At 36.4% G+C, this 12,985-nt stretch overlaps 2 protein-coding genes across 2 annotated transcripts in view; both read right to left on the bottom strand.

Moving 5' to 3' along the window:
• The window catches only part of LOC134853869 (uncharacterized), a 224,251-nt gene that overhangs the window by 76,719 nt on the left and 134,547 nt on the right, over positions 1-12,985 (bottom strand). The window lies entirely within an intron of this gene.
• LOC134854020 (symplekin-like) overlaps positions 1-12,985 on the bottom strand; it is a 30,135-nt gene that overhangs the window by 16,569 nt on the left and 581 nt on the right. The window contains exons 3-6 of the mRNA XM_063870083.1: positions 12,141-12,268; positions 8,142-8,296; positions 5,016-5,244; positions 4,517-4,735 (exon numbers count right to left, since the gene is read on the bottom strand). Of these exons, the coding sequence (XP_063726153.1) occupies positions 4,517-4,735; positions 5,016-5,244; positions 8,142-8,296; positions 12,141-12,268 (731 nt within the window). The remainder of the gene's footprint in view (positions 1-4,516; positions 4,736-5,015; positions 5,245-8,141; positions 8,297-12,140; positions 12,269-12,985) is intronic.

The following is a 12,985-nucleotide window of genomic DNA, read 5'->3' as shown; positions in this document are numbered from 1 at the left end:
ATAGGTGATTGCGTCTACTTTTTCGATCGGTTCGTCTGTCATTGTGAATATGGGGTTTTCGCCGTTTGAGCAAAATTTTGTTTTTGCGATTTTTTTTATGGAGGCCGTTCTTTGCTGCTTGGGGGGTCACTTTGTCCAGAGGCGCTTAGGCATCATTCTTGTTGTCATCAAGTCGACAGATAATGTCTGAAAAATCTAGGTATGCAACGTGCATGTCGTCCAGGCCTACACCCAGGTTTGCACCATCCAGGGCCCCGGACATAGACCAGTCGATAGCCAGGTTTAATAGAAAGAGAGAAAGTATTGAACCTTGACATACTCCGCTGTGGATTTGGAACAGTGTAATTTTTCACCTTGCTGAGCGTCTCCGTGTACATGCCCTTTAGTGATCCATTAAATCTTATTTAATCCAAGATTACTACAAACGTTCCAGATGCAATTTCTATCCACACCGTCGAAGGCAGCTTTGAAGTCTATGAAGATCATGTTTGTCACTCTTTCGTACTTTTTTCTTTGTGCGAGGATTTATCGGAGAGCGAACATTTGATCACGATAGCCTCTGTTTGCTTTGAAGCCGGCTTGGTTCTTTCTTGCGGTCCTCTCGTATGTACTTTCGATCCTATTTTTAACCACTGCATCTAGTATCTTGAAGGATATGGATAGGAGAGATATGCCTCGTTAGCCATATCACAAGTCGCCTTTTTTGGAGATAAGTGTAATTTTAGCAACTTTCCATTCTCCTGGGAACTTTTTCACTATCCTGACTTAATTAGTAAACTGCCCTACCAACATTATTCCAACGTGTTTCAAGAGTTCAGCTGGAAAACCATCTTTACCGCGAGCTTTGTTGCGCTTTAGTTTGTCTATGGCTAGTTCAATCTCACAGTAGCAGGGGCGTTCTGCATTAACAGTGGAGAACGGATTGTGCGTCTCTTCTGGGTTCGTCTGGTTCCGAGGTATGGCGGTTAAGAAGTTGTTCGAAGTGTTTGGCCCATTCTTCCATGAATTCTTTCGTGTCCGTGATCGAGGTTCCTTCATTTGTTTTCAGGTTTTCACTCAGTGGCTCTGAAGACCTGGACAGCTGTTTCACTATGCTGTAGACTTTCCTTGTGTTTCCTTTCTCATCAGCAGAAATTAGGTCGTTTGCAAGGTTCTCATAGTACTGGTTTTTATCTTTCTGCACACTCTGTTTAACTTCGTTTTGGAGCTTGGCCTTCTGTTTTCTGCCGTTGCTCTACGGTTGATGAGTTCTTTTGTCTCTGCGGAGAACCAGGGGCTCGGTTTTTTCAGGAAAAGACCAATGGTTGATTCAGCAGCTTTATGCACGTTGTTTTCAGTTGTTCCCACGCTTGTTCGATGCTTAGTTTTTCAGTGATTGGACTCATTCTGCTCAGTTTCTTCAATTCCTCTTGGTATTTGATACATTTTTCAGAGCGAAGAGCTGTGATGTTGTAGTTTGGTGTTTCTGCTCTCTTTCTGTAGGATTTTAACCTAAGCTTGATGGTAGATCTAACGGACTGCTTGTGATCAGAATCTGCCAGGGCGGGTGGAGCAGTCCAGATCAGAAGAGCGCCAACTACAAGCTATCAATAGGTAGTCTATTTTGTTCGTGGTTTTGTGGTCATTTGAGAACCATGTTGGCAGGGAATGGCACCAAATCCCATGCATTCTCATAATACCTGTTGTTTTCAACAGAATCTTAGACTAGCCAAAAATAAAGCCGCAACATATGCTATTGAATTGCCTATGCTTAAATAGGCTAAATATGATTAAATTGAAATATACCAAAAGTGCCACCAAGGAGCACTTTTATTTGAGACTTAGGTTGAAAAAAATTCTTCGTAATAACACACTACGCTTCGCTTGTTTCGTTAGTATCAAAAAAAAACTTGACAATTCAAATTTCATGGCATCTATATGATTATTCAATGCCTGATATTTGGTTCATTGGTATCAAAATTAGCGTGCCAAGAGGGGGAAAGAAAGAAAGAATAAATTTCTCCGGTCATTCATTACATAAATTTGGCAATTCATCGTTATAAGTAATTATTAAAATGAGACTCGGAGAGAATAGACAACGGGGCCATATGGCACACAAACGCCTACCCTAGCTATGCATGCTTCTTTCACTATCAGGAAAAGATTTTTTTTGAATGTTTTTTGAATTTGTTGAAAATTTGTAATTTCATCCATATCTCCTTAGCTACGAGCATTTGGACGGTCAAGTATTGTCATTTTAATCCGAAGCCTATATTATACCTTCGTTAGCAGCCAACCGCGGGTAAAAAGAAAAAAAAACATAAATTTAGATTTTTTTAAATTTTTTTTAAAACGTAAAATCGTCCATATCTCCTAAGCTACGAGCATTTGGACGGTCAAGTATTGCAATTCTAATCAGAAGCCTATATTATACCTACGTAAGCAGGCAACCGCCGGTAAAAAAGAAAAGAAAAACAAAAATTTAAAATTAGATTTTTTTTGAATTTTTTTTTAAATCGCAAATCGTCCATATCTCCCCTAAGCTAGGAAATTCTGTTAGGTCAACTTTTAGCATGCAACTACGGGTTCAATAAATTTTCTTTTTATAATTTGAAATTTTTTTTTTCTAAGTTTTTGAGTATTTTTTTTAAAAATCGTAAAATCGTCCATATCTCCTAAACTAAGAGTTTCTGGAAGGTCAAATTTTAGCGTTAGAACCTCAACCCTAAGATACACCCCCGTCAGCATGTAACCACGGGTTCAAAAAATTTTTTCTTTTTATAATTTGAATATGTAATCGATTAACTCTTCATTTTGCAATAAAAATACAGTTTTAAATGTATGATAAAATGTTACAAATTCTGTTTTCGAATATCTTCCAATATCCTCGGGGATTAACTTTTGCGCTGTGAGAAGGTTGAAAAGCTTGGTAGCACGATATTGAATGGAAAACCGATCGATTTTTTTCTTACATATGGGTTCAGCTAATAGTTTTGATTTCGACAGTCTCGTGGCCCTTGTTTTCTTTTCAAAGGAGAACAGATTGTTTAAAAAACTTTGAGATAGAGACTTTGTGACAGCACGAAGCACGAACTTGAGTAGTTCGTAAACATGAATTTCAAACACCGATAAGAATTTATTCTCTAGAAAAATATCACGAGAACTATCGCTACGCTTTCGAAAATAGATGAATTTAAGAATTTTCTTTTGCAGTAGAAATAAACATTCAAGCGAACTGTAGCTACAACAACCGTATATCAAAATTCCGTATTGAATGATAGGAACCACATTACTTCTATAGTATTCAAGCAATTGGTTTCGTGGCGCATAATGTCTTAGTTTCGATAAAATCCCGCATTGTTTTCCGAGTCTCATTTTCACCGAATCGATATGACTTCGAAATGATAATTTATAGTCAATATATAAACCTAGATATTTACAAACAGGTTTATTAATCACCTCTGAGCAATTAAGTGTGAATTTTGAATTGGAAGCACTTTTTATGTTTATTTGTATTGTCTTATCATTATTTATAATTAGCTTATTTTCATGTAACCAATGGTCAAGATGACAAAGATCATCTTTAATATCTATAATCTGGCAGCCTATAGCAGTTATATTGGTGTCATCTGCAAATAAAATTACTTCTGCTGTTTTGCATGTCACGGGCAAATCATTAATGTATATAAGGACAAGCAACGGTCCTAAAATCGATCCTTGTGGGACGCCGCATTTTATTTTTTTCCAATCTGAAGAAACACCATTTACTTCAACTCGTTGTTGACGATCGTTGAGGTAGGACCTAAACCATTTTAAGCAATTGCCTCCAATGTCATATGCATCAAGTTTCGTCAGAAGTATTTCATGATCAAGAGTATCAAAAGCTTTTCTTAAATCAAGGAAAAAACTATAAGCCTCCTTAAACGAGTTTTTAAGTCTTATTTTTTCAGTTAGCTCAACAACTGCTTCTATTGTGCTATGTTTTGATCTGAACCCAAATTGCTTGCTATACAACAAAGCGAATTTTTCCATGTATGCGTAGATTCAATTATACATTGTTCTTTCGTATACCTTGCTCCATACAATAAGTAAAGAGATTGGCCGGTAATTATTGTCATCTAATCGGGAATTGTCTTTATGAACAGGAATTATTCCCCCCCTCAATTCTGGTTGCCAAACTTTTCCTAAGGGTCCCATCTTTGGTATAAGTTTACGACATCCATTTCTGCCTGGCCAATCTCAAAATTTTTATAAAGGCGCCTTTGGCGCCAATAAACTAAATTTGCCGGTGAGGGCGCGCCGAAAAAACGGCAATTTTTGGTCAAATTTTTTAAAAAGTTCTGAAAACGTCATTTTAAGCCTGTTTTTTTTCAAACAAATAGGGTCGTCATAGTATTTTTGGAGCGCTCGGAAAATCAAATTGGCCAACCGAGAAAACAATTCCCCCTTACCCCCAGACAACTTTTTGCTCACGCCACAGGGTATCAAATACCTTATTAATACCAATTTTCCTATTCACTATTTTCACTATGCAAACCTTTTTGCTGGTTGGTTTTATCAGCTGCTGTTCCTCCTTTTCCTTCTTCATTTTAGCAGCCTGTTCTCGGATGGCCTTCGGAATCATCTTGTTAAGCTCACTGTGAGTAGCTCCCAAGTCCGTCAACAGAGTCGAGATCTGAGAGATGAAGGGTGCCACTGCCGCGTGTTTCACAATCTGACTCAGTTGCAGTTTCAGGTTCTTACGCACACTAGACACCTGAAAACAACCACCATTTCAATATTCACATCAATGAAAAACAAATGTTCTATGTGTCAACGCGCTTTAAAATCGTTGAATTCAGCTCTAGGTATTGCTGTAAATTAATTAAAAAAAAAACTACCGAACCTATTCGAGTCAACATGTGATGCAAAGAAACCTTAACAAGCTTTAATTTTGACGCAATATCATTGAAAACTCGTAATTGAAGAAATCGCTGTATAATTTGAGATTCTTCCAAACGGGTTTTTGTATTTTATTGTCTGAAACTATGACTCACCTGTGCCTTGGACAAAGTCGGCGGTAGATTCACATGGACACTTTCCAGACTCTGAATGACAGGAGACAAGTAGAGAGGTCTCTGCCTCGCAATGGACACCAATGAGTTCACTGCCACCAGCAGGTTGCTGCAACTCACTTGCGGGGAAGTGGCTAGAGTCAGGAACACCTGGATGATTTTGGATCCCTCCAGTTTCAAGTCGGAGTACCTCAGGTACGAGTGATTGGACCTGAATATGGAGAAAACTTCAAGCATTGTGTAGTTGCTTATGCAATGTCAGTGAGTGGTAACTTTCTTTATAGTAAATAGTAAAATCTATGTTAAAAAATTTATAACCAACATAGAAAAAAAAACAAATTCGGAATAGAAAATGAGTTTAAAATAGAAAAATGCTCAGAAAAAGAGCTGCTGGTCGAGTGATATGACGTGATTATGTTATTTTACAAGTCTATATTCCAATTTTATAACACTTGCTAAGCGCAAGCTTAAGAAAACTTCATAACTTTTTTGGTACTACCACTGTAAAAGGAAAGAAATTTGGTCTTCGGGTGTCTTTTAGTTTTTTATCAATTTTCCACGCGAAATCAGGTGCAACCAGCTAAGCGTCCAATAGGGTTGAGTGATACATCATATTTCTAGCGCTTTGAATTATATTTTAAAATTTAGCAAGAAGTTTTCTATGTCGAGTACAACTTCGATTTTGACTTTTAGTCTTATTTTTGAAGCATAACTAACCATTTCAAAAAACTTTCAAACCATCTCCTCACATCGGTCACAACAGCAACAAAAAATTTGAGGAAAAAATCAGATACAGTTTTAAACAGAGGCAGAGTTGTATGCAGAGATGGTTTGAAAACTTGCATTGCAAGCTAGCGAATAAAAACAGACGGAAATAACAAAATCATGTATAAAAAAAATTTGAAGAAAGTAATTTTGGAAAAAAAATCGAAATACCCAACTAACAGTATTAATTAGGCTTTTAGTAGTAACAGAGCTGGTACTAGCCAACGACAAGTGGGTAGACAATCAATGATCAGCAAGAAAAAAAAGCATAAACTGTGTAATTAAAAAAGACTGAGGAAATCTAGCAACAAATTACTTGAATTTCAAAAAATCAATCAATTTTTGCCAAAAAATTGCAATCATTTGTTGACAAAATGAGGTGACTATGCCAATTAAACACAAACCGAAACTATTAAAGGCGGAAAAAAAGCTTTTAATTTATTAAAAAAAAAGTCGAGGAAAATCAAGGAAAATAAACGTCAGGGCTGTAAATTTCACTGTCAATGAACGCAAGTCACCAAAAAAAAAGGTTTTTTTCAAAAAATCGTAGCTTTTGAATTTCGCCAAAAAAATTGGGATAACCTTAGAGTGCTTTGAATTTGTAGACTAGTTTATGATTAGTTCTTTTTCGATAAAATTAACCCAATTTGAGAAAAGTGGATCAATAAGTAAAATTGTTATTTCTCTGGGAAATCTGAAAACTTAATTCCATGTTGGAAACTAGAAAACGAGCACGTTTTTGGTTACTTTACACTTTTGCTGTTCGATAGTGGAGTCTGCCTTCTTTTTAACAAAAAAGGAAATAAACTAAACTTAAAAAGAAATAATAAGTCAAATCGCGAAAAAGTAAATTTGAGCCTGAAAAATTTAAGACTTTCTGAAGAAAAAACACAGAAATCATCGTGACCTATATAAAAGTCTAAACTACGTTCATTGACTCTTAAACACTTGAATCTATAATAAAAATTGATATCAGCACAAGAAAAATCCCCGAGGTGGCAAATAAAACAAAACATAAGCAGACTAACGAAAGTCCAGCAATTCAATTTTTCCCGAACATTTCTTTCTTTTTCATACATACATCCAGAAAAAAACAAGGTCCGGTAGAGACTCGAAGCAGAGCTATATAACAAAAACATTGTATTGTAAGCTATCAAATAGAAAACGATACTTCAGCCACTCAAGTTTTTGTAGATGTAGTTTTGACTGAGCGACTTACGTCTCATTTTGTGTTTGATAAAGAAAGAAATGTTCGGGAAAAATTGAATTATCGGACTTTCGTTTGTCTGCTTATGTTTTGTCGGCTTATTTGCCACATTAGGGAATTTATAGTGCTGTTATCAACTTTAATAGTAGATTCAAGTGTTTACACAGAGGGGAAGCTGCGCTTCGCCAACGCTAGCGAGAACACGACTACAAAGCAACTCTATCATGTGAAATAAGAAAAAGTAGAAATAAACCTCGAATTAGCAAAAACTCGGCTACGTTTCGGATTCGAATCTGCGACCTAGCAAATTTGAGTCTCACGCACTAACCACTCAGCCACGGATGCCTAAAAACCCCCAAAAACTAGCCACCAATAACGCAGCTACATATGCTAAATATTGCCGATTCCATCCAGCAAAAGTAGCACCAAATACCAAAAGATACACTTTTGCATGCAATAACATGGAAAGCATAAAGCCAAACTATGTATAAATTTTGAATTTCTAACAACTTGCGAGATACATTGAGTTGAAAATTCTCTGAAATCGACCTTTTCATCATTTTACTGCTGTTTGAAACAAATGACTTTTTTCGGTTCATTTGATGAATTAATATTTTTTTCTTCTAACTTATTAACTTTTTACTATCCAAATGTCAAAGCACATATGATATTATACTGCTACCGCAGACTATCGATTCAAAAGTGCCACCAAAAGTAGCACTTTTATTTGCGACTCAGGTTGGGAAAAAACAAGAAAATTCATACTAATACAATACACTTTGCTTCGCAAGTGTAAAGAGTCAATGAACGTAGTTTAGACTCTTAAATAGGTCGCGATGATTTCTGTTTTTTTTTCAGGAAGTCTTCAGTTGTTCAGGCTCAAATTTACTTTTTCGCGGTTTGACACTATTTCTTTTTAGTGTCAGGACTAATATTCACTTTGAGGAAAACATGTTAAGCAACCTGATCGCTGCCGTTAAAAAAGCATTAAAATCATTCACTGAGCGGCATCTTATGGCAATTTTTCAATTTTTACGACAATCGCCATTGCATTATACAGTACAATCTGCCACTAAACGGTTCAAATTTCGGCCTTCAACAGTCCCATCAAGCAGAGGTAAGGATTAACGACTCACTTGATGAGATCCAGAGATACATCTAGGTCATTGGCCCTACACGCCTCCGAGTCCGGACTCTTGTGTGAGAGAGAAAGGGCAATGTGCTCCATGAACTTGATCACGTGGCTTCGAATACCCTGGTTGGTTGACTCCAACAGCCGAAAGATCTGGTCCTAAAGCCAATAGTTCAGTTCACTATAACATTTGGCAGGATACATCAGCTAATTATATGTATCGGTCGAATCTTTCAAACGCAGAGGCGAAGCTGCACTTCGCAACCACAAGCCAAAAAGGACAAAAGTAAGCTTTAAAATAGAGGCAAAGCGGAGCTTCGCCCACCTGCAATACAACATACAAAAAACATAAGCCGGAAAATTTTTTTTAATGTTGAAAAAAAAAACTAGGTGAAGCAAAACTTTCGTAAGTCTAGATTAAAACAACTAGGGTCCCAGTTAAAGCTGGAGGTATGTGTTTGATCTTGAATGAATTTGCTATACTCATGCGGCACGATTAATTTGATTTTCGCAACCGGTTTTTTCAATTAAACTTTTCATCTCAAATTTGATTGTTCAAATTCAAAAGCAGAAAGGATTATCCAAACCAATTTTTGACTTTTCAGAGGTCCATAACTTTTGGTATTAGAAAAAATTTGGAGTAGTCGCATAAGCAAATTAGCTTCCCACAACTCGTTTTTTGAAATGAACCCAAAATGTATAATATGACAGGGTAGTTTTCCAAAATACTCAAAAAAAAACTAAAAAAAGGTCAAAAATTAAAAATTTGACTATTCTGAGGGCCGTAAATTTAAGTGTAAAAAAAAATTGGGCGTAGCCGCTCATGCAGGGAGCTTTTCCAAACCGTTGCATGCGTTGAAACCATAACTCAGGTTTGAGAGGGTATTTATCAAGAAAACAAAAAAAGGGGGACCTTAGACTTTTTCAAAGGCTGTGGACAGAGGGGTCAAGTAATAAGAGACTCTAGGGGATTATACAGGCTTACAGGGGAGTAGGAGGTCCTTCAATTGATACCTAATTTTAAAAATCACTAGAAGTTTCTGAGAAAAACTTAAATTTTTCCAAGAACTTGGAAATAGTTTTCCATTATGAAAAACAAAAATTTCAGCACAAAGGGGAAGCGGAGCTTCGCACCACTTACGATCCAGCACAAAAAAAAATTAAATTTTGAAAAAAAACAAGAAGCAAAAGGCTTTGTATGTCTCAATAAAAGATAACTAGGGGCCAAACTAAAGCTGGAGGTAGGTGTTTTTTGATAACTTTTTAAGTGTTTTTGATAAATTTAACTTTGTCTCGATTGACCAAACAAACCTAATAAAAATTGGCAGAGTAGTTTTCGGGAATAGTAAAAATAGTTTCCAAAAAATGGTCAAAAATTTAACTTTTTCGAGAACCATAGCCGCTAATACAGAAGAGATTCACACAACCTGTTATTTCAATTGAACGCAAAAACTCATATTAGAGAGGGTAGTTTTCGATAAAAGTCAATTAGTTTCAAAAAACGGGAAACAAAATAATTATTGTTTTTTTCCGAGCGCCCTAAAATTTGTGTCAGAAAACAGTGAGCGTACTTGATTATGCAGGGCCCCTTTCCACATAAGGTTGTCTTGATTTAACGTAAAAACTCCGATTTGGGAGTGCAGTTTTTAAGAAACAAAAAAGTTCAAAAAACGGTCAAAAAATCAAAAACTCAGTCAACTTTCCAACAAACCGTTCTTTGGATTACACCAAATATTTCAAACTTGTGCTGGCAGTTTTCGAGAAAGATCAAAACGAATCAAAAAATGTTTTAAAAAATCAAACTTTTGTTCTTTCCGGCGGCCCTAACTTTTGAGTTAAAAAATGGGCTTAGTTGATCATGCAGTGGCACTTCCCACAACCAGTTGTTTTGATTCAACCTTAAAAACTCACCTTGAGTTTGAATTTATTAAAAAGCAAGCAATTTAGAAAAAATATTTAAAAAAATTTAATATATCCGGCAAGTAAGCCGACAAAAGTTGGAGCCGGGACGAAACTAATGGAGCCGATAAAAAGTCAATTTAATTCTAAAAACCTTCCCAGTAATAAACATTGCAACCAGGATTTGAGCTTGTCAGCAGCCATCAGCATGAGAGCAATTGATTTTATTAAACTAGTTGTTAATCCGAAAAAGAAAACGTCTACACTCCGATTTGATAACGCTACAAAAACAAAAGAGATACGAAGTCAAGGTAAGAAACATTATAAATTGTAGGAGTAAATAAAAGCAACTGAAAACACTAAAAGTAACATCAAAAAAATAATGCGCACCAAAAAAACGGTTTCCAAATGTGACAACTACGGCGAAAACAGATAACAAGACAAAAAGTTGACCGACAATTGTTATTTGAAATAGAATGTTTCCGTTTGAAAAAAAAACGGGATTAGAACCCAGGACCTTTGCTGCCCCACGCATATTCGTTACCTCCAGGATAGAACTTTGGATTCATTATGCACCAAGATACAAGTGAGTCTGTTACACAAGTTGCTAACCTGAAAAAAGTCTGTACTCCAGTTTGATAACGCTTGCTAATCGCAGGCGTAACAAATCAAGAAAAAAAATAACTCAGGAAAAAAACAAGTTTCGACACAGTGGCAAAGATTCGCGTCGCAAACACTAGCGAGAACACGACAAAAAGCTGCTCTATAAAGAGCAAAAGGAAAAACTAGAAATAAGCCTCCAAATAGTAAAAATTCGGCTACGTCTCGGATTTGATCTGTAACATAGACATTATGACACTCACACAATCACGGACGCTTAATAAATCACAAACACTAGTCATGAATAAAGCTGAGAACAGACGCCATGAAATGTCCTATGCTACAGATCGTGAGTATCGCAAAAGTGCGACCAAATTAGTTAGCACTTCTAATGAACACATTTAATTGCGGGTCATGTATGAAAAAAACGGTTTGTACTAATACGCTAACGCTCACAAGCTCGCTTGTGCGAAGACTGCAAAAACAACAAATAAAAAAAGCTTCTAGACCTCTGTAAGTTCAGTGACTCTCAATAAGAAACAAATATTAAATAGAAAGGGTATTTCTCAAGCCAACATGCTCAAAATATATGTCTATTGGTTGGACGAAATTGCAGATTTGATAAAAATTATTCAGTGATTTTGTTGGACAAGTTGTGTATAATCAAGTCTGTTTGGCAAAAGATGCTAATCGAGTGGTTTAGGCACAATTCTCTCAACACGAAGGTCATGCGTTCGAATCCCACTTCGCTCACGGTTGGTGGGTCCCAGTGCAGTGTCATATACCTCCTCAAGAGGGGACTGGCTGCGGCAAAATGGATGACATTTCCCTCCCCACTGTTGGTCCTGAACTGATCAGGAGCGGGGGCTAATGAAAAACATGCCAGCATAATAATGTCATGCGCAGTGATTCCTGCTAATTAATCAACGGAGCAAAAAAATTCTAGAAAAATAACTTTTCTTTTGTACAATTTTTTTTTTAAAAAATCTTCTTAAAATAATTTAAAAAACTCAAATTCCGCACAAAAAATCATGTAACTCTAAAACTCCACCACTGAGGCTAAGAAATGAGCATTAAACAGACAGATAATAGTCCTGAAAAGCAAAAAATTTAGTGTTTACAAAAAAAAACTAACAGGTCGCGGCCGGTTTCGAACTACAAGCCTTTGTCGTCTCAAGCAGGTGGTTACCTCTAAGCCAGAAGCTCTGAACAGTTAATTGCTTTGGAATTTATTTTACGCAATTTGAAATACGAGTAACATTTTAACGTGCGAAATCTTGTGAAGAAAGTCCATAACGGGAAAAGAGCTTAGTACCCGATTGCAATACCCTTGCTTATCGCAAGAACAATAATCTGAAACATGGCCAATAAACATTTAACAAGAGTTGAAAAATAAAATCAATTCTAATTGATAGAAGATTCTGGCTAACAATTTCATTCCATTTGGTCAGAAAAAAAATTGATTACTACTTCCAGCAAAAAACGTTAGAATTTGATGCTATACCTTCATTGTGACAACAGTGTTCCAAATGATGCGCGTTTTCTCGTCAACAGTTCCCTTGATACCAGCAATCCATCTCAAAGTGACCTTGTACAGCTGCGCATGGCACAAAATGGCACGCTTAATCACTCCTTAACAAAGAATTGAAAACTTTATGCTTGAAAATTTGGATCAATCTCCCACCATAATGACCAATTGAGGAATCTCCCCCAATCAAAAACGGTAAAACGCTACAAAAAGACTTCAGCAAACGCAAGTAGGTGGTTGATGTGTTCGTAGTACGCAATCAATTGACCGACTGAAAATTATTTTATATGAGTATCGAGAAAAAATTTAAAAGAGAAAATCGAAATAGAGAAAATATTTTTTTGCAAACTTTTGTTTGCGGACCATTGCCTCATCGAGGAAAGCATTTTACCAGGGTTGATGCTCTAGCGTTGTATCTGAATATCAAAAACTGTTCACCGCAGCACCTTAATAATGTACGCAATAGCTTTTTTCCTTTTAGGACAGAAAAAAGTAACTTTATTAGCCTCAGTTTTACTAATTCTTTTTCACTGAGAATGTAATTTTGGAGCTTTGATATTGCAAATTTTAGCGTTCCAAATTCGTTGGAGAATCTGGTTTATACCATTCAAACTATTTCCAAGTGGTTATAAACATGTCTCAAGTACCTATTGGACTATCTAGCCCCCCCAAACGAGAATGGGGAGGGGGGCGGAGATTGCTCAATTGATCCGAAATTTCATTATAATAGATAAACTACCTTTTTTCGTAATAACAGGGGACGAACCAAGTTTTAATACAGTAATGCGAGTCTAATACAGTAATGCGATTTCGCAAGACAT

The sequence above is a fragment of the Symsagittifera roscoffensis genome, chromosome 9, assembly GCF_963678635.1.
Source record: "Symsagittifera roscoffensis chromosome 9, txSymRosc1.1, whole genome shotgun sequence".
In the NCBI taxonomy this organism is placed as follows: domain Eukaryota; kingdom Metazoa; phylum Xenacoelomorpha; order Acoela; family Convolutidae; genus Symsagittifera; species Symsagittifera roscoffensis.
This window is presented reverse-complemented; position numbering and strand designations above follow the sequence as displayed.